The sequence below is a fragment of the Ambystoma mexicanum genome, chromosome 14 (genome assembly GCF_040938575.1).
Source record: "Ambystoma mexicanum isolate Mex_15411 chromosome 14, UKY_AmexF1_1, whole genome shotgun sequence".
In the NCBI taxonomy this organism is placed as follows: Eukaryota; Metazoa; Chordata; class Amphibia; order Caudata; family Ambystomatidae; genus Ambystoma; species Ambystoma mexicanum.
This window is the reverse complement of record NC_090940.1, coordinates 440,006,012-440,027,658: the sequence shown is the minus strand read 5'-3', so window position 1 is coordinate 440,027,658 and position 21,647 is coordinate 440,006,012. Positions and strand designations below refer to the sequence as shown.

The window sequence follows — 21,647 nt, the reverse complement described above, 5'->3', positions numbered from 1 at the left end:
TAATATAGCACTGCCTGGCAAATGCCTAATACTTTTACGAAAACCAAAACTGCTGGCTTTGCCAATGCTCGTTTTTAACAGGACTTTACCGAAGTACACACATCGTGCCTATAAATCGAGTGGCTGACGGCAAACCTGGGTAAGACTTTTTTTCACACCATTAGCGGGTTTACATCTTCAATTAAGTCATTAACTCTCAGAAGACTGCTTTCACACCCCACTGGAAGTCCGTTGAGTGCACAGTTTGATAGTAAGGCTTAATTAAAGTAAGCTCAAAAAGTTCCCATGAGGAGGTATTTTGGGCGGGAGAGGCAGGAACTGTGTGGGAGTGGCCATAGGGATTAGAATGGCCATCAGCAGTCAATGGGTGTGCAAATAACTAAACGCTACCAAGCAGTGACCCTCCTCATATGCCAGGTCTCCGCATATGTACTCAAACGTAATAGTTTAGGCTTATAGGTGGCGCAAGCACCACCTAATCGTCCAGCCTAAAAACTACAAGTCCCAGAACTCAAAGGGGAAAACCAGGACTGGGTGGCCTACTCACGCACGGCCACAGAAAACGAGAGCTGTGCATAAGGTTGTTACCAGAGGCTACCTGTCCTAGGTTATCTTTAAAGATCTACCATGAAGCGTCTCTGCTATTAGAGGTTGATAGGTTCCTGCCCCAGGACCCAAACTGCCAAGCTACCAAAGTAGAGCTGTGAGCAAAAACAGCGATATCTCTGCATTTTAACAGATTCTTCAATCAGTCGTTTTAAATGGGCAACACAGGCTTTTCATATTTCGCTTTCTTTGCAGCCAACTCTCAGAATATGCCCCCCACACACTAGGAAAAATTACTTTTTGGATTGGATTGAAATTTGCAGTGTCTTCATAAACCCGGTTTCTCCCAGATCAAGGTTTAACTAATTTTATGCTCCAGGAAACATAACATATAAGGCAGTTTTCTCCAGTCAAATAGCAACAGAAACCTGCCTACCAGACGTGTGCAGATGGAGGCTGGAGTAAAGGTGACTTGCCTTACTCAGAGCCAGAGTCATCAAAATAACTACATTCTTTAGCCCAATTTCAGCTTCCAGCCCCAATCCTGGTCCTTGTGATCATGTCTCGGTGCCAAACTTAATTTGCATCTCACCTCGACCAGGCATACAGGACGAAGACCAAGAAACTCATGTTCCGTTTGGTTATTGGTTAGACCAGCAGCAGTTAGATGATTTTAAGGGGGTCCTCTAGACCGACAGTCTGTTACAGCGAGTAAAGCAGTCAGACAAGGGTGAAAACACAAAGCAGAAGTAGGCAGGGGTGTTCTAGGTGTAACAAGCCAACAGCTGCAGCCCTGTAAGGCCCCAGACTGTGGGATCCGGAGCAACGGTATGTAATGAGCCACCATTTCTGGAAAGATTACCTGGAGCTTTCTGAACAAAGGTGTAAATGTGGATCCGCGTCCCAGTGCTCCCGGCGTCAAACATGATTCCATAGATGGTGTGCTCGCTGGCATTCTTAGAGCTCATACGGGAGGGAAGAAGATGCTGGAAATTCGCCTTATCCTCTGGCTGGAACACAACCGAGTCTGCTCTGACCCAGGTAACTAGGGACACTGCCAGCACCAATCGAATCAGTACCACGGGGGAGGCCATCCTTTGTGTCCACCGGGAAAAGCATCAAGGGGAAGCTGGACAAGGGATCACAAATCCCAAGCACAATCAAACTGTGGAGAGAGGAAAACAAATAGAAGAACCCCAGGGCATTGTTAACAAACATAATCCATCACACCTGCACAATGGTTGCAAAACACGGACGGCTATGCCAACATCCCCCCTTCATCCAAGCGGTGCAGAAATTACACCGGTTAGCTCTAAACAATGCTAAAAGGAGGACTTGAACCATAAGAAAGATATCCAATACGTTAACGCAGGCATGCGTAACTCGGCCCCTTAAGCCTACACACCTATTGTGTTTCCAGGATAGCCACTGAATAGGACTTCTTATTCGGATGCACTGAATACAAATCATTTCTTTCATATCATTATATCAGTGGGAGAATGCTGCTGGCAAAACTGCTGACAGGGCCGTTCCCATTTTATTTGTCAAAGGGGCACACCCAATCGAAGCCCAAATGCGGCCCCCCCCCTCCCAATGGGCGGTACATTTTTCACAGCGGCCTTCTCCCGCCTGCATAATAACGCAAAAGCATGCATTTCATGAACATTCGTGATTGGCATCCTAAAAACCGGACCTGTTTGCAGCCCTCAAATATCAGACTTTTGTGGACCCCTGCTTTAAAAGCAGACCACACAATGCTTCCTAAAATCTAGGGCAATCCTAACATCCCATCTAAACGTGCAAGGTCATGAAGGGCAAAACATTCCACCATTACTAGGCCAGCAACATGCATTCTGCATCCTGTGATTCAAGTGCCCCTGCAGATTATGTATGCTGCTTAAACTGCCAGGGTAGCCATACAGCGATGCAATGAACACAGACCACATATCAACCAGTATTACCAAAGCCAACGGTTTTGGCTTTCACGGTCGTTGACTGCATTTAAACAGTGGCTTCGCGGACCCATAAATTGCTTTTGATTTCTCTACCATCCATTCTGGAGTCTGCACACATTTTGAAAAGCACATTCGAACTTTTGGAGATGACTGGACAACCCGAGGACTATACGAAATGTTGTATAATCTTGCCAGAGCCGCCACGTACCTCCGAGTCCTCGCTTCCACTGGTTCCCTTTCCTTCACTTGGGCTCGGGTGCTCGGGTACGCGTACAGCTCCCTTCCTCCATTTCTCCATTTCACCGGCCTTGCTGCTGTATGAGCCCGCGCTCCTCGCAGCCCTGGCCGCTCCCAGTGCCCTCCTGTCTCCCCCTCCAATCTTAGCCGCCCGATGCCTTCTCTGCAAGCCTTTCTCTTTTCCCAGTTCAGGGATCAGGGATTATGGCCTCAAAACGTGTGTGGTTTAATATACTAACCTCGTTAGTAATGGAAATGTAAATAAAAATAAGGGAATAGTTTCTTACCTGTAACTCCATTTCTCCAGCATTGGTATCTTTCATGGATTCACATGCTTAGAATATTCCCCGTCGTCAGGCTGGGAATCCCCGGTACATTATATAGACCCTTTCCCGTAGGAAAACTTTCGACGCTTATGCGTCCTATCCACCTCGTTTTGTATCATGCGTGCCCGCACCGTCAGGACGTCATGATATAAATACAGGACCCGCCCCCGCGCTCCCTCAGATTTCAGCCCCCAAAGTAGTGGGGGAACCGGTTTGCATGTTCAGGGGAGGCAGGTGGGCGCATGTGAATCCATGAAAGATACCAATGCTGGAGAAATGGAGTTACAGGTAAGAAACTATTCCCTTCTCCAGCATTGGATCTTTCATGGATTCACATGCTTAGAATAGATTACACAGCAGTACACCCCCAAGAGAGGAGGCGTGCATGCAAACCCATATACTTTCTTCGCAAAGCCCGTTCCCTATGATCATGTATACATTAGTAATCGTTAACATAGGAAAAACGAACCACATACAGTCATAAATTCCACAGGATGCAACCCCTCAGTCGGGGCCTACCTTATTGGAATAGGTGTCGGAGCACCGCCTGTCCCATCCGGGTATCTTCGGCATGTTGCTGCGACAGGCAGTAATGGCGGGTAAAGGTGTGTGTAGCCGCCCAGGTAGCCGCCATGCAGATGTCCCCCAGAGGGACTCCGGCCCACAGTGCCGTCGACGATGCCGCTGCTCTAGTTGAATGAGCTCTTGGCCGTCGTAGAAGAGGCTTCCCTGCCCTGGAATGGCAGTACGAAATGGTAGATGACACCCATCTTGACAGTCCTTGCTTTGAAATGGCTTTTCCTCTAGCACCCAAACCATAGGCCACGAACAGTTGTCACGTTTCTCTGAATGGTTGCGTACGATGAAGATAAAACTTGAGAGCCCTTTTTACATCCAATGTGTGTAACGTGCGCTCCGCTCCCGAGCATGGTTCCGGAAAAAACGTAGGCAACACAATAGAGGAGTGTTTATGGAACACCGAAGGAGCTTTCGGTATGAACTGTGGGTTAGTGGCAAGGGCTACCTTGTTCTTGAAAAATCTAAGTATGGTGGGTCTACCATTAGAGCCTGAACTTCTGAAATACGTCGGGCTGAAGTGATGGCCACCAGGAAGGCCAATTTCCACGACAAAAACTTTAGAGACGATGATGACATTGGCTCAAAAGGAGGCTTCATAAGAGACGTTAAGACCAGATTGAGGCTCCACTCCGGCGGAAATTTCTTCTCTGGAGGGAAAATCGGAAAGAGGCCTTTAAGGAAGTGCTTAATCAGGCGGTCGCTGAACAATGGTGCCGAATGCCGTCGACGAGTAAACCTGGAAATGGCGGCCAGGTGTACTTTTATTGACGATACCGATAGGCCCTTTTGAGCTAATAACAGCAAGTATGGAAGGAGCTGTTCCGGCTCAATCGATTGCGGGGCCAAACCTGGTTGATCCTCACACCATTGCCAGAAACTTCTCCATTTGTACGTGTATGAGGCATTCGTGGAAGGCGCTCTTGCCGCTTGCAGGATACGCTGACAGTCCTCCGGCATCGTTAGCCGACCGAATTCGGCGAAGTCAGAAGCCAGGCCGTCAACTTGAGGCTGTCCGGGTCGTGATGCCAAACAACACCTTCCTGTCGAGACAGAAGGTCGGGGGTCTTCTGGAATCTCATCGGTTCCGCCACCGCTAAGTGTAACAGGTCTGAAAACCACACCTGTCTGGCCCAGTACGGGGCCACCAGAATTACCCGACATGGGTACCTGAGGATCCATTGCAACGTCCTCCGGACCAGGGGAAATGGAGGGAATGCGTACAGGAATTTGTTCGACCATGGGAAGGAGAACGCATCCCCCAGTGAGCCCTGCTGAGGCCATCTGCTTGCGTATTGATGACATTTCCTGTTCTTCGTCGCGAACAGATCTATGGAAGGATGTCCCCATTTCTTGAATACTTGCTGTAGTTGTTGGTCGTTCAGCACCCATTCGTGAACTTCGTTCATTTCTCTGCTGAGGGCATCGGCTTCCACATTTCTCACGCCTGGCAGGTGGAACGCCAAGATTTGTATGTTGTGTTGTAGGGCCCAATGCCAGATTTTCTGTGCCTCCGTCGATAGGGACCTGGAACGTGTCCCTCCTTGCTTCCTCAAGTAGAACATCGTAGTGGTGTTGTCCGTCATGACACGCACCACCGAGTCCCTCAGTTGAGGAAGAAAAGATTTCAGAGCCCATCGCACTGCTCTCAGTTCTAGCAGGTTGATATGCAGGGAGGACTCCTGCAACGACCACTGGCCTTGTACCTGTAACGTATCCAGATGAGCTCCCCATCCGCTCAGCGATGCATCCGTCACCACCGTCTTTTGGAACTCCGGTTCCAGTAGAGGCATTCCTTTCATTAGATGAGTAGACACTTTCCACCAGCAGAGTGCTTGTACTAGTTGTTCGTCGACGACCAGTCTGTCGGACCAGCGACCTCTGCTCTGCGCCCAACGGTCCGCTAGAAATTCCTGGCAAGGCCTCAAACAGACGGCAGTTGCTTATCAACGGAATGCAGGACGACATGGTCCCTAGCAGGGACATGTATGTGCGCACCGACACCTTGGTACTGCATCTCCATTCCGACGCCATGCTCTTCAGTTTCTGAATTCTTTCGCTGGATGGTCTCACCAGGCTCGTGTGTGTATGAAACTCCGCTCCTAGAAAAACCAAGGTCCTCAAAGGCTCTACGGAGGACTTGTTGAAGTTTATTGCGAAGCCCAGTTCCTGTAAGAGGGACATTGTGGCCCTTAGACTGTTTCGTGTTTGTTCCCTGGACGAACCTCTGACCAGCCAGTCGTCCAGATATGGATAGACATGGTGACCATCCTTCCTTAAATGGGCCGCTATAGGGGCCAAGCACTTGGTGAACGTCCTGGGGGAGGACTTGAGCCCGAACGGAAGGATCTTGAACTGAAAATGCTTTCTCCCGACGACGAACCTTAAATATCTCCTGTGTCGTGGGCGTATTGGGATGTGAAAATAGGCGTCTTGAAGGTCTAGAGACGCCAGATAATCCATGGGTTGCACCGACCTGATAACCTCCTGGAGCTTTAGCATTTTGAATTTTTGGCTCTTTAGCCATTTGTTGAGTACCCCCAGGTCGAGAATGGGCCTCCATTTTCCGTTTGGCTTCTTGACAACAAAGAACCGGGAATAAACTCTGTGTCCTTCCTGTGCCACAGGAACTCTCTACCGCTCCTTTTCGCAACGTAAGCGCCGCCTCTTGTCGTAGGATTCGGAGGTGGGGCTGGGTCGAAAATACAGGCGGAAGACGTGGAGGCTTGTCTTTGAATTGTAGCGCATGACCCATGCGAATCGTGTCTAGAACCCATCGATCTGTGGTGATGCATTTCCATTGGTCGAAGTGATGAGAGACTCGTCCCCCCAGGACGTTCCGAAGGCCGTCATTGGTTGCCGGTTTGTTTGTTCTTCGTCGACGATGGACCCGAGCCTCGCCGCCTGGAAGCTTGATAGTCTCTGCTTCTACGTGCCGACTGGGACGCTCGTCTGAACCCTTGTGAAGAGTACGAGGGCCTGTTAAATCCACGGTCCCTCGAGGCTCCAAAGCGGGAGTTTCCAGAAGCACCCCTAAAGGGGCGAAAAGAGCGAAAGTTTCTACCCGTTTGGAGGGCGCCGAGGGACCTAGCAGTATCCGTGTCTACTTTCATCCCCTTCAACGCTTCATCAACCTTTTCGCCAAACAGGTGTTCCCCTTCACATGGCATGTCAAGGACTTTGTACTGGACTTCAGGACGGAAAGTAGTACATTTGAGCCACGCTGGTCGACGAAGTACTACTCCATGGTTGATTTGTTTGAAGCCAGACTCTGCTAGGTCAACTGCAATACTAATTGCGTGGTTCGAGGCCTCTTCGCCATCCCGCACCAGTAACATAGCTGCTTTCCGGTGTTCGTCTGGCAGATGTTCTAGGATAGGGGCTAGTTTGTGCCACATTTCTCTATCATATCGTGACACGATCGCTAAGGAATTGGCTGCTCTTACCGTCGTCGCACCGACCGAGAGCACCTTTTTTCCAAAGGCGTCTTGCCTCCTAGCCTCGCTTTCTGGTGGTGTTGAACATTTTTGCTGTACCCTGGCCTTCCTAGCCGCTGCCGCCGACACCACCGAGTCAGACAGAGGCTGTGATGTTAGACATTTTGGAGTGGACTCCGGAGCTTTAAACTTTTTCTCAATCCGTCCCTTTATAGCTGGCTCCGAGAACGGATGGCGCATCGTCTTGAGACCTTCTTGCCACACGTGGTCCAGAATTGGGATGGCAAATACCGATTTCCTCCTTTGACCCATATGGTCAAAAAGGAAACAGTCTTTCTTCTGCTCTTCAGGAATCAAGCCGAACTCGGAACAAGCTTTTCCCATCATTGCATGGAAGGCTCCCACATCATCCGGAGGAGATGGCTGTGTCTGGCTCCTCGTAGACTCTACCTCTACATCCGAATTCCATGTTGGGTCCCTCGACGGTGAAAGGGAGATGTCTGACCCTGAGTCACCCAGTATAGAATCGGACTCCGATAACTCACCCTCCTCCTGCGCTCGAGGACGATCTTTTACCGCCTGGGGAGCCGATGGGTGTTTAGTCTTCGAGCGAGCTGCACAAGTTTGCTCGTCGACGGAAGGTACAGAAAAAAGTGACGATGAAGTCCCAGGTTGAGGGATCTTCGTATCCAGCCGCTGCAGGAGCTTCTGAAGAGTATTAAGCACATCCAGAGACAAAACTGTCTGGGGGGTCAGTAATGTTGATGATATAGGCACCATACCCCCACTCGCACTCGTCGACGTGGAAGGCCGTAAGCCTAAATCCGATGGCTGCAGAACCGTGCCACCCTCTCCTTCCGCCGAGCAGGCCGTGTCTGGCTGCAGTAAGACTTCAGGGGGAATCGGGTCATAGACCTCTGGCAGCCAAGCCATAGACTGAGTCTCCGTCGACGAAGGAATCCCAACCGCTGCTGCCTGAACAGTAATAGGCATCGTCAATGACACCGAGGTCGACGAGCAAGTAGTCGTCGTCGAGCCCTTAGACTTCGTCGCCGATTTCGATGCCGACTTCCCGGCTGAAGCATCTCGACTCATGGAAGACCTGGGACGGTCCCCTGAGGAGGATTTTGACAGTGCTTGCCTCTCCGTCTTAGATGATGAGGAGGAGGAGGGCTTTTTATGTGATGAGGAAGACCCAGCATGCTTCCCCTTATGCTTGTCCTCAGCGCGGTTTTCTGCAGGCCGTACCTTTTTTGATGGAGGTTCCGACTTACTCCTGGAGGCCGTGGAGCCAACTTCCGAAGCCGGGTAGGCACCCGCTCCGTCATTAAGCCAGTCGACCAGCCTTCTTTTACGGTCCTTAAGGGTTTTTCGGGAGAAACCCTGGCAAATCTCACATGTATCCGCCGTGTGGTGCGGGTGTAGACAGTAGATACAATCCATGTGGGCATCTCCTTCATAAACTTTTTTGAGGCCACATGTCGCACAAGGGCGAAATAACGCTTTTCCAGACATAATTCTCCAGAATTTGAACGTCGCCGAAGCGAAACAGAAGAAACAACCTAGTTTCCACTAGCAGTAATCACAAGGATCCCACTACTTTGAAAGACGGTTGAAATCTGAGGGAGCGCGGGGGCGGGTCCTGTATTTATATCATGACGTCCTGACGGTGCGGGCACGCATGATACAAAACGAGGTGGATAGGACGCATAAGCGTCGAAAAAGTTTTCCTACGGGAAAGGGTCTATATAATGTACCGGGGATTCCCAGCCTGACGACGGGGAATATTCTAAGCATGTGAATCCATGAAAGATCCAATGCTGGAGAAATTAAATTATCACTGCTAGATTTGATGCAAGTCTAATGCCAAATCTGCCTCCAGGATGCAATGGCTACAGTGTGCCTGGGCTACTAATAGCTCTGCAGACCAGTACCCGGGGCCGTAATGAGCATTTCTGACTTTTACACCTCATTAAAAAGCCTAACTGCGCTCTGGGCGCCTGGTTTAGCCCGAAGATCCGGTCTACGGATAGAGAAGGCGAGGAATACGATGAAGGAGAGGAACAGGATGGAAAACCCCAAAGGACAAGAGCGAAGAACGAGGATAATGGGGAAGGAATAGGACTAGGATAAAGAGGAAGGGCTGGAATGATGGACTAGCGCAAAGAAAGAGAACTAGGACAAAGGCACACATTGAAGGATAAAGGACTACGATACGGACAAAAGAGTATGGTGGAAGACAAAGACAACTTAATAGGATAAAGGACTAGGACGAATGACTGTGGCAAAGAAGGGCTACGATGAATGGGAACCACTAGGGAGATGGACTAGGGTGATGGAGAAGGACTTAGCCGAAGGACAAAGTTCTAGGAAGGGGGGGGGGGGGAGGACTAGGACTGAGAATGGGGACAAGGAAGTGGGCAAAGGAGAAGGTGGAAAAAGCACAGGAGGAGAACTAGAACAAAGGCAAAGGACTATGAAGGAGGAGTACTAGTTTGAAGGACTGACAAAAGAGAAGAACTGCCTTCATGTTTCTGCTTAACTCGCTTACTGCACGGAGATCTACCTCCGTTTGAGTTATTCAATGTTGTTCTAAAAAGGCATGAAGGGGGGGGGGGGGACGTGTGCGTGTTAGTTTATACCGTGTATTTCTGATGACTATTTTGTTTAATTGCTAGAGCAATACCGGATGCCTGTACTGGATTTAGTTGCTGTATTGTTCTTGACAAATGGATCATTTGATTTAAATAAATAAAAAAAAGCAGACGTCTTCTGACAACCAATTTGGCTATTCCATTCTGAAAGGTTGTAAGACTGAAACCTTCAATGAATCGAGACCGTGATGTTGACCCATAAACAAGTGCAGGGAACAGGACCCCTGCGGAGACCAGCCAGAGGAGCCACCGGGTATCTTAAGCTCCATCTGTGATAAACTTGTGATTGGCCAATTAGCTCTAGGCCAGTTGCATATGTGGACACCAGTTCTACCCAATTTCCTCTTATAGCAACGTTCCTCTAGTGATGACCACAGAAGCATTCTTCCATAATTCTGAAAGCATCACAGATGTGGCGAGATAGGTAAAGACCAACTGGTCCAACTAGATTGCTCCCCTCTTGTCCCAAGAGCTACATGCTGCAAATCAGCTCCTCAACGCAGAGAGAAATTGAATGAGAAATTGCATTTTAGAGCACCAGGAAGACACCAAATGTATCAAAAGGCATTTACAAGACATCCCCCGACTCTCTCAGGAAACCCTTTGGCAGATAACCTATAAATTCTGGTTTCTCCTAGAGAAGTGATTGGTAAAATTGGACAAGAAGGAAATGAAACTAATCCTAGTGCAATTTCTTAACTCATTACCGGCACAGCAGCAACAGGTCGGACAACTACATAAACCCACCCTCAAGCTCACCATTTAACCAACTACTGGGGTTCCTAGGGCCCACTAGTGGAGATCCACAAAACTAGACCACCAATAAGGCATCCAGATCTGTTTGAGATAATATAGAAGGTTACCAAAACAAAAATCCACTTTGACATTACTTCGGAAGGTGTCCTGCTCCCACTCGGGAAACCACTAAGCCCAGGTGGACTGAGGAAACCCATGCCACCACCAACAGAGAAGCCATTGCTCCGATTTTATGCTTGCAGGAAAACTGGTCCACCTGAATTTTCATGCCCTAACATCTCCCAACCAGAGCCAATGTACATGAGCTACAATGCTCCTCATGAAACAGCAGGTGATAAAGACTGGCGGCCATACCTGGAGCATCGAGAATTAAACAAAGAGGGAGACAGAAATATTGGCCCAATGAAGCCAAGGACAGGTGAGATTTCACTGAGTAGTCCCACCCATTACCTGCATACATGGGGACAGAGATGTATATGGGAATACCAGTCTAAAATTCTCAATGGAAAACCAACCATACAAGACAGAAGGAACAAGTTACTTACCTGTAACTGTTCTCCAGCATGGGTCTGGCATGGATGCACATGCTCATGAATATTCCCCGTCAAGCTGGGAATCCTCGGTAAAGAAAAAAATCAGTTTCAGATTTGTTTCTGAACTGTCTTTCTACTAGTAACCAATCACTGGTCTCTGGGTCATACTGCTCCAGCCAATGACTGCCCTCTACCTAAGCCCCTCCTCTGGCAGCCATCTTCAGATTTTTACCACACATTCAAGTGTTGGGAGTCCTTGTGCTTAGCTCTCGAGCTTTTCCTGCGTATCTTGTTTTTTCAAAGAGTTTACTCTTATTTTTTCGGTCAGTTCGAGCCTCAAGCTCCACCGATTCTTCTTCCGATTAACGGGGACCCGTTTCGGAAATTTCTACGCCCCTCAAGGGCGAATTTTCATCGAATTCCACTTCTTGGAGGATTCCGGAAGATCTTTAAGGCCTACCCCGCGTTGGACATGGCCTAGGACAAAGGAGATTCGACGCCCACTGGATCCAAAGTGTTTTGGAACTGCCCAGGATGTGGACTGCAGAACGTCTTTAAGGAGGACGAACACTCCCGGTGCCTCTACTACCTGCATGCCGACAAGTCGCACGTGGAGGCGGACTGTGCGTTCTGCAAGAACATGTCCGTCCGGACCATGAAGGACCATCGTAAACGACTCGCTGACTGGCTGGAGGCAAAGAGCCCAGCAGCAGGTGAGAAGAAGAAATCCGAGCAGTCTTCTAAGGCCTTTCAGGGCGCTCTGGCGACGGGGGGCAAACAAAAGGCAAAGCACTGCGAGTGTGTGGGCACCGGGAGTGCCGTTGGTTTAGGCTCCTAGGCAATCAGGCAGGGCGCGATGTCACCGATGCTGTCAACCACGAGCCAACGCTCCGGCTCGGCGAAAAGGAAGTCGGAGAACCCGGGTAAGTTTCAGGAGAAACCCCGGTCGATCACGACAGAGAAAGCCAAGGGGGGGCCAGGCGGTGACCTCCTCCCCCCCCCACAGTGAAGGCCCCGATTCACTAATCGGCTAAGGCCTCGATTGAGGGAGTCGTGGTGGCCCTGGCGAAGCCTGCGGGGGCTACCCTAGTGGAGGTGACTTCCGGGCCTAGAGTTTCCCTGCCACCCCGGAGGGAATCATCTTTCCAGCCTATCGAAAAGAACCCCGTGAAATCCCAGGATGAGAAGGAGGGGGAGGGGGGGGCACGGTAGCCCTAACGGACTCGGATACCTCCTCTGAGGTTGAGCTGCCGGGCGTCAAAGCTATCCTGGACAAGAAATTTGAGGTGGTCAGGACCTACGGGAAGGATCCTGATGAGGCGGACGTAGAGAGCGACAGTGGAGTCGACGAGGAGCGGCGGGCCGTGGAGGAAACTGAGGGAACCACGCCCCAGCCAACACTCCCATCACAAACGATGCCTACGCCACAGGACAACTCAGGAGCAATCTTTATGGCTTTGCAGACCCTGTGTACAGAGATAAGGACAATGTTGCCCTTACCCCCAGCGGATGATCCAGCGGCGTATGGACCGTCGGGAAGCCCGCCGAAAAAGCAGAGGCAAGCCCATCCTCCACCTCCCTTCCATCCATCCTTCACCTCCATCACCACTGCTGAGGGACGAGACAGACAGGGACGGCGACGGCGGAATGGATCTCCTATCACCTCCCGCCCTGGCGTCCCCTCCCGATGAAATTGGCTCCTTCCACGCCATGATCACCAGGGCCTCGGAGCTCTTCCAGCTGTGCCCCGAGGAACAGAAGAAAGAAGGATTTCTTTACCAACGACGGGAAGCCAAGAGGAAAACCGTACTCTCAGTCCCGCTGTTGGACGACATATGGGACGAAGGGCTGTCCCTTTTGAAGAACCCGTCCACGGCCCCTGCGAAAAGAGACCAGTACGAGAAGAAGTACTGGGTCCCGGACTCCACTCCTATGTGCCTTAGGGCACAACCGACCCCGGATTCAGTGGTCTCCACGGCAGCCAAAAAGAAAGCGGCAGGGGCGACAGCGTCCTCTTCCACTTCCCCGCCAGACGGCGAGGGGAAGAAGCTAGATGCCATGGGACGTCGGGTCATCTCGTCGGCAGCGACTACCATAAAGGCGGCCAACGCCCTCGCGATCGTGGCCCTCTATGATAGGGAGCTGTGGTTCAAGATCGCTCCTATCCTGGACTTCCTCCCAGACGACAAGAGGGCGGAAGCCCTGGAAATCCTGCAAGAGAGCGAGGTGGTTTCGGATCACGCATTCACGGGGTAGCTACGGACATCGCTGATACCGGATTTCGTCAGATGGGAAACAGCGTTTGCCTGCGCCGACGCGGTTGGCTAATGGCCACCGACTTCAGTCAGGACGTGCAGACCAGGGTACTGGACATGCCCTTTGACGTAAACAACCTTTTCGGCAAAGCAGTAGACCAGTCACTGCAGGCCATCAAGGCGGACACTGAGACGGCCTGTGCCATGGGCACTCCCCATCAGCAACGGCCGTCCTTTCCGATCTCCGGAGGCAAATTTCAAAGTGCCGCCAAAGGATTCAGCGGCAGTTCCTTGTCGTACCACCAAGCGGCCCGTTCCTCTTCGCAGGAAGCTTACAGAGGCTGCAGCGAGACTGGTGGATATCATCGTTGTCGCCAAGGAGCCCAGGGTGGCAAGGCCTCGGCGAAACAGGACTGAACGTTCTGTGACATCGGGCCCCCACCTGAGCACCCCGGTGGGAGGCCGGGTTGCGAACTTCATCGGCGTGTGGGAGTCCATCTCCACTGACCGTTGGGTGCTGGATGCCCTGGCCCACGGGCACACTCTGGAGTTCCAAAGTGCCCCCGTTTCCCACCTGCGGCCAGGAAAGAAAACCACGCACCAAAGCTGCTTTTGGAGGTACGAGCCATGCTGAGAAAGGGCGCAACAGAACTTGTCCCAAAGAGGCTCTGGGGCTCCGGAGTATACTTGCGGTACTTCCTCGACCCAAAGAAGACCGGCGGCTGGCGACCCATCCTAGACCTTCGCCGCATCAACAAATACATCAAATCCCAGAAGTTCTGGATGGTTACCCTTCAGCACGTGCTGAGACAGCTGGAGGAAGGCGACTTCCTATCGTCGCTGGACTTGGAGGATGCCTACTTCCACATCCCCATACACAAAGGACATCAAAAGTTCCTAGGTTTCGTGGTCCAAGGGCGGTACTACCAGTTCGAGGCCCTGCCCTTCGGGTTGAAGTCGGTGCCAAGGGTCTTTACCAAGTGCCTGGCACCAGTGGCGGCGCGGCTGCGCCTGCATGGGATCCATGTATACCCCTACCTGGACGATTGGCTCATCCAAGCAAAGTCAAGAGAAATCGCCTTTGACCACACAGCGAAGACCGTCCGCCTGCTCATGGAACTGGGATTCTCGATCAACTTTGCAAAGTCCCACTTGGTACCGTCGCAGGACGACACAGTGGCACGGTTGGCCTCCCCGTCGGAGGAAAGGACAAAGGACATCCTGGGCAAGGTACAATGGCTGTTGACCATGGAAGTGGCCAGGGTGAGGTCCATCAAGTCCCTGCTCGGCATGATGTCATCTTGCATCTACCTCATGCGTCTGTGCAGGTTGCGGATGCGGCCCTTGCAGGAGTTCCTCGATGCCCGTTGGATGCAAGTGGTGGGAAGCTTTGAAGACAAGATCTCCCTCAATGAGACTTTCCGTCAAGCGATCCGGTGGTGGGGCACCCGCGCGCATCTCGCGGCGAGCATGGACTTCCAGACCCCAGCGCACCAGGAAACGGGGATGACGGACGCCTCACCAGAGATCTCCACGCAAGAGGCCTTAGGCTCCCGGAGAAGAGGTCCCTGCACAACAATGTCCGGGAGTTCCGGGTTGTGTTCTGGGCCCTCAGGTCTTTCCTTCCGTCCCTCAAGGGCAAAGTGGTACGGGTCTTCACCGACAACACCACCACGATGTTATACATCTGGTAACAGGGGGGGGGGGCACCAGATCCCCCGGCCCTATCCAATGAAGCACAGGATCTGTGGCACTGGGCTGTCGCCCAGGGGATGTTCATGGTACCTTTTCATCTGGCAGGAGTAAAGAACAATGTCGTTGATTCACTGAGCAGGGAGCTGAGCTTTTGCCACGAGTGGGAGCTTCGGCAGGATCAAGTGGATCTCCTATTCCGACAGTGGGGCAATCCCCAGATCAATCTGTTCACGACGGCGACGAACACCAAGTGCCGGAGGTTCGCCAGCAGGTTTCCCCAACCGGGGAGCATGGGCGATGCATTCTCGTTCCCCTGGAATGGCCTGTTCCTGTATGCGTTCCCACAGTTGCTGTTGCTTCTGCGACTGTCAACTCAGACGGTCCCGGTGCAGGATGATCCTCGTTGAACCGGTGTGACCGAGGCAGATATGGTTCCCAGACCTTCTGGACATGTCAGGGTCCCCCCAGTCAAACTACCAACGGCCGCGGATATTCTCGACAGGGAAGGAGGCGCCATCCTACATCACGACCCGGGATCTCTGAACCTGCAGGCCTGGCTCCTGCAGCACTAGAGTTCGGAGGCTACGATATGCCGGAGGACTGCAAGGAGGTACTTGCAAAGGCCAGGGCATCCTCGACTCTTAAGTGCTATGGACATAAGTGGAAGAGGTTCTCTGTCTGGTGCCGCGGACAGAAGATCAATCCTTTATGGATTACGGCCCCTCAAGTGCTGCCGTACTTGCTGTCGCTGGCCAAGGCGGGGCTAGCACATGCCTCCATCAAAATCCATCTGGCGGCTATCTCCCGCTACACCAGAACTACGGGGCGATCGTCGCTGTGGTCTCATCGCCTGGTGAAGGAGTTCATGAAAGGACTTTCGCTCGTTCCCGCCGGTGAAGGCTCCGGCCCGGCGTGGGAGCTCAATGTGGTGCTGACCAGGCTCATGGGTCCGCCATTCGAGCCCTTGCATTCGGCACCGCTGAAGATCCTGTCATGGAAGACAGCGTTTCTTGTGGCCATCACCTCCGCACGACAAGTGGGAGATATCCAGGCCCTCTCCTGTAAGCCTCCATATCTGACATTCCACGAGACAAGGGTAATGCTGAGGACGCACCCCTCCTTCATGCCCAAGGTGCCGTCAGACTTCCATCTCAACAAGCCCTTGGTGTTACCTGTTTTCTTCCCGTCGCCTTTGTCGCCGGCTGAGAGGACTTTGCACTCGCTGGATGTGGCTAGAGCACTGAAGTTCTACGTGGACCGCACAAAGAGATTTCAGAAGACATCACAACTGTTTGTGAACTTTGGACGTGTGAACCAAGGGAAGGCCCTCTCGAAGGCTTCCATTTCCAGATGGCTCTCGGGCTGCATCATGCACTGTCACTGGTTGGCTAACTGACCGTTGCCCGGCCATCCGAGAGCCCATTCAACCAGAGCGATCGCTGCTACTATGGCGTTCCTGTCCGGTGTGCCCCTGCTGGACATCTGCAGGGCTGCTATGTGGAGGTTGACGCACACCTTCACGAGATTCTACTACATCGACCAGGATTCTAGGGAGGAGTCCAGAGTCGGCCAGGCAGTGCTGCACAACACGTTCGCTTGAAGGTGAGCCTGGTGAGGAGGTAAGAGATGGTTAATGTTGAGCCTTGCCACTCCCGTGGTTGTGCATGTGTGTACTGCTATGAATGCTTGTATTCATGAGCATGTGAATCCATGTCAGACCCCATGCAGGAGAAGGAACAAGTTACTTACCTGTAACTGTTGTTCTCCAGCATGGGTCTGGCATGGATTCACATGCGAACCCTCCCTCCAACCCCTCTGCGGCTCTTTTCTTGGTCCTACTGCCACTTAACGTGCTACCAAATCTGAAGCTGGCTGCCAGAGGAGGGGCTTGGGTAGAGGGCAGTCATTGGCTGGGAGCAGTATGACCCAGAGACCAGTGATTGGTTACTAGTAGAAAGACAGTTCAGAAACAAAAACTGATTCTTTCTTTACCGAGGATTCCCAGCCTGACGACAGGGAATATTCATGAGCATGTGAATCCATGCCAGACCCCATGCTGGAGAAACAGTGATCCTTCCTGGGCTACAGGGGTGGAGGAGTAATTCCCGGAACTGACCTACCACACTTTGTCAAGTGGTTTAAAGAGGTTTTGAGCTAAGGAGATCACAAACAGGTCTAACAAACAGGTTAATTGACTGGGACCCGCTTCCAAGGTCAGAGTCGCCCTGCAATTTCCTCAAAGGTGATAAAACACAAATTTACCAGGGAAAACCACACATCCTCCTTTTCCAAATTAGGGAGGAGCCTGTTGGAAAAGGAGAAAAATCTTCTTTTGGAGACTTGTAGTGGGGTGGTTACGAAGGCTGGGTGTTTCCCCAAGACAGCGGATGATGGGCTGAAGGAAGGTACATAGAGGATAGCCTGCACCAACTTAGCTCCCTCCATCAGGCAGGGTACAATCACTTGTGTATACCAACTGCTACTGGCCCATTAAGAGAAATGTATGGCAGTAAATCCAAGGGCTCCCCCCCCCCTACAGTGTCAGGACAATGTAGAGCAACATCACTGAATAAACTGCTGCACTCAGGCTCAGCAAATCTCGTGTTACAAATGAACTGTGTCACAAGCACTTGCCAATACGAAAGGATCAGATGCGGCTCCACTCCGAAAGTGGCGCCACTTACGCATACACAGGATGCCATGCTAGTTAGCCACAAGTGGGTGTCCAACCACTGTCCAGCCACTGCTATCGTTAGTAACACTTGATTGAAAAAGCCATTGCTGTTCAGCCATTAAGCAATCAATCCAATAGCAAACCCCAGTGAACAAAGCACATGGGCAAAACCCAAACCCAAAACCTAGGCTTGGGGGAGGGGTAGACCAGGGGAAAAAGGGACGACCAAGAAGGGGGAATTGTGGGTTTTTGGAACAGAAGAGTAGCAGAGTTTAGAGCCAGTTGACATTTGGAGAGCTACAAGGAGGACGGGTGTGGTGAATGAGAGGACTGGAGGTGTTTAGAGGAGTAGGGTGGAAATCCACAGGGGGGGCAAGGAGCAGAACGACAGAGGGACCAATGGTGCGGGACGGCAGAGGGACCAATGGTGCGGGACGGCAGAGGTTGAAAGAGGAAAAACACTTTGCATTAGGAGAACAAAAATGCCCTGAATGAGGCAAGCAGGTGGGGGCCAAAGAGAAGCATCCAGAGGCAGGAGGGAAGAGAGAAGACTAGTAAGGCTGGAACAAGTTAGGAGAGGAATGTATGAGAGTGCTGCATTGCCCAGGGCAGGGGTTAGCAATGAAGTCACAATCTGAAGGGTCTGAGCCCACAGTAGGAGGAGTAACAAACATGGTGAAGCGACAAAGGAGGTCCCGGAGAGGGCAGATTCAGGGGAGAAGGACATCAAGAGCACCCAGAGAAAGGAGGTGATAAGCCCCTCAAAACCTCCCTGTGGAACCTGTGCTGGAAGTACAGGGTTGGCATTCCCAGGGTATGGACAGGAAGCTACAACTACTGCTACACCTTGTGGTGAGACACAGAGGAGGGTGCAGGGTGGTGGAGGTGGTTACCCTCCAACAGCATCAGTAGAGGCGACCAGATGGAAACCCTAATGGTGTGCAGTGGAAGTGACCCCTCAACAAAGCCTGGTAAATGTTTTAAGAGACTTTGTTTTATGTCTGAACCAATTCAATGGAATAGACTTATTGAACTGCATATGATTTACAAAATTTGTTTTGAAACTGGTGACCCAAGCGAGTGCTAAGAACTGTTGCAAGTTTGGTTTTGCTTTGACCATTTATTAACAACCCTACAGGGGCAGGGGGGGGGACAAAAAGGGATGGTCTAGACTGGGGTCCAGAACCAAGGTGTAATTTGGCTTGCTTTTGTTACAACCTGAGAATGGCAGAACCAATGAGTAAATGAAGTGCTTAAAATCACAGCTGTCTTCTGGGCGCATCTGCTGATCGATGTCTGTGTTATGACGCCACTGGGACAGACACTGGTTTAGGAAGGCTATTCCCCCATTTCAATGTTAGGTATTGGTTCAATTCTGTCTCTGTTAAAACCTACTCAATATGTAGATGCCATCCCCTCGATTCTTATAAGCCCTCTCGAAATCGTTTATTGCAGATTTTCAATGTTTCCCTCGACTTGCTCAGGGCATTTTCATAGAGCAATTGAAGCTGGGATTAAATGCATCCCTTCTTAAAACGTGTCCTTAGATTCTGCGGTCTTATTATCAGTCTACCTATAACTGGTCACATTATTTCTGTAAAAAGCGGTTTGCTTCAACTGAATGCATTCATGAAACAACTGCAATAGATTGCTCTCATCAGTCCAGTTTTTGGGCTCAACACAGGACCAAGACTGCAAGCCTTCAGGTTGAGGATGACTCCGGTCTGTGCATTCTCGCTGTAGCATTTGACCCAGTGGACCACAAGGCTCATCACCCTGTTCACAAGGGACTTCCCGCCCGGCTTCATGCATTGTGCACAGCCTCAGAGGTCCAGGACATCACCCATTTTATTCATTCTTACATGGAGCTGCTTTATCTCAAACTGCCATCTGGGAAAAAGTTCTACCACCTAAGAGCAGTTTGGATCGGAATGAGTCCTGATGTTGGCTGCCAACTTAAAATTCAGTGAAAGCAACACAATCTCTTGTGAGCTAAGCTTCTAGTAAGCACAGTGACCAGACACTGTCTTGGCAGGCTATTTGGCCAGGATGCCATCTCTGCTTCGTTTGTTCCCACTGTTCGTTTCTGGTTGGACAATAAGCTTTCTATGAACGTACATATGACAAGGAAAAGGGAACCGCTGTCCCAGAATTCTCGGCACTGTCGACTGAAACCCTTATTTCCTGGCAAATGTTTTCAGAGTGGTGCAGGCTTTAGCCATCTCCTTCATTGATGGGTCAATGAACTCATGGGAGTTTTCAAAAAGAACTTTAAGACCCCTGAAGTCAACATTCCATGTAGGGGGCACTCAAAAATGTGACTTAATTTTACCCGTTTTTACTCCTTGCACTGACTTCCATTTGAATCCCGTATTCACTTAAAGAAATGCTAATTGTCCTTAATCAATGCAAAAGCAGCAGCCTTTAAATCTTGCTGCCAAATAAGCTCCTTCTGGTAGCTCTCGAAAAATGCAAAGAATGTCTGGACACTCCATAAGTGAGGAAAGCATCCGCCTCCAAGCAAGCTTCTTAAGTGTGTGCCTCTGTAGTGCTCTCCCAACACATGTGCGCCTTGCACTTTTTCACTAGGCTTCGAAAACTATGTTCCTAAGCCAAGTTGTGATGCAGAATTACTGCTTTTAAGAGCTTTACCCCAGATGTCTTCGTATTTGCATTTGCCCCTGCCTAATTTTTTACTTTTGAGACTTCTATTTTATTGTTTTAGAACATATATTGTACAGCACTTTGCAAGCTGTTGGGCAAGGTTTGCTCCATATAAAGGGTTTTAAATAAAATACATGAAAATGCAAATATAACAGGAAAAAGACTACAACAAAGGGCTAAGGTGAAAGAAGGACTACAAGAAAGCGAAGGGCTAGAAAGAGAAGGACTAGGACGAAAGAGAAGCACCAGGACAAAGGACTATGATGAAGACGTACTATGATGTAGAACGACACAGATGAAGGACTATGGCATAGGATAAAGGAAAAGGAATGTAACAAAGGAAAAGGGATAGGACAACGGAATAGGACGATGGAGAAAAGCTCAAAGTAATATGACTAGCTATAATGAGGCAATATGCCCCGAGGTGGCGGGACCACCCTGTGGCTAACAGCCTGCCACCCAAGTTAAGTGCTTGAGCAAGCCAGGCTCCCTTAACGAGGGTGGTGGGCCGTTACCCACAGGGTGGGCCCAGCCACCGAGGGGCATATCGCCATTAGCACCTGTGTAGATCACTGCATGGGTGCTAATGGTTTTCTTTTATTTTGAAATAATAAAAGGAAAACGTACCTTTTCTTTGCAGCCGACGCTGCACTGCCTTCAAACCAGGAAGTCCGCCTTCAATGTTGATGGCTGATGTCATCAACATTGAAGAGGGGAATGCCTGGCGGAAGGCTGTGCGGCGTAGGGCATGGGCGATAATGTACATTTTTCTTTTATTATTTCGAAAGAAAAGAAAACCATTAGCACCCGTGCAGTGATCTACACAGGTGCTAATGGGAAAGGGGAGCATGGAAGGGAAGCGCCTGACGCTAATGAAAGTGCTCGGAACGCTGTCTTACCTTTGTGAATATAGCCCACGTTCCAAGCATTTTCCTTGGCTCCGGGAGCCTCTCAGGGTGCTAATTAAAGAGACGGCTAGGACAAACAAGAAGAGCTAGGACCAAGGACCATGACAAAGGTGAAGGAGCATGACAAAGGCGAAGGACTAGTAGAAGGAGGGGGTCGTGGATGAAAGACTGATGAAAGGGAAGGACGCAAGACGGGGCTCTGGAACCTGTGGCTCTCCAGATACTTTGGACTACACTGCCATGATTGATCCCTCATCATTGACAGTTCTGGAGAGTCAAAGGTGCATACCCCTCATATAGGAAAAGTAATATGATGAAGGAAAGGGACTATGATGGAGATGGACCATGACAAAGGAGTAGGCCTACGGTGGAGGATTATGATGAAAGATTAAGAAGGACTACGACATAGGAGATGTTCTATGATGAACAAC

The 21,647-nt window shown here is 50.6% G+C and overlaps 1 protein-coding gene across 7 annotated transcripts in view; it reads right to left on the bottom strand.

The window, feature by feature from the left end:
* The window catches only part of ENTPD5 (ectonucleoside triphosphate diphosphohydrolase 5 (inactive)), a 786,147-nt gene that overhangs the window by 390,447 nt on the left and 374,053 nt on the right, over positions 1-21,647 (bottom strand). For 5 of the 7 annotated variants that reach the window (XM_069637644.1, XM_069637645.1, XM_069637647.1 and 2 more), the window contains one exon: positions 1,409-1,711. The exons of the other annotated variants lie outside the window; for them this stretch is intronic. In XM_069637644.1, the coding sequence (XP_069493745.1) occupies positions 1,409-1,640 (232 nt within the window). In that variant the 5' untranslated portion in view covers positions 1,641-1,711. The remainder of the gene's footprint in view (positions 1-1,408; positions 1,712-21,647) is intronic. 7 annotated transcript variants of the gene reach the window in all.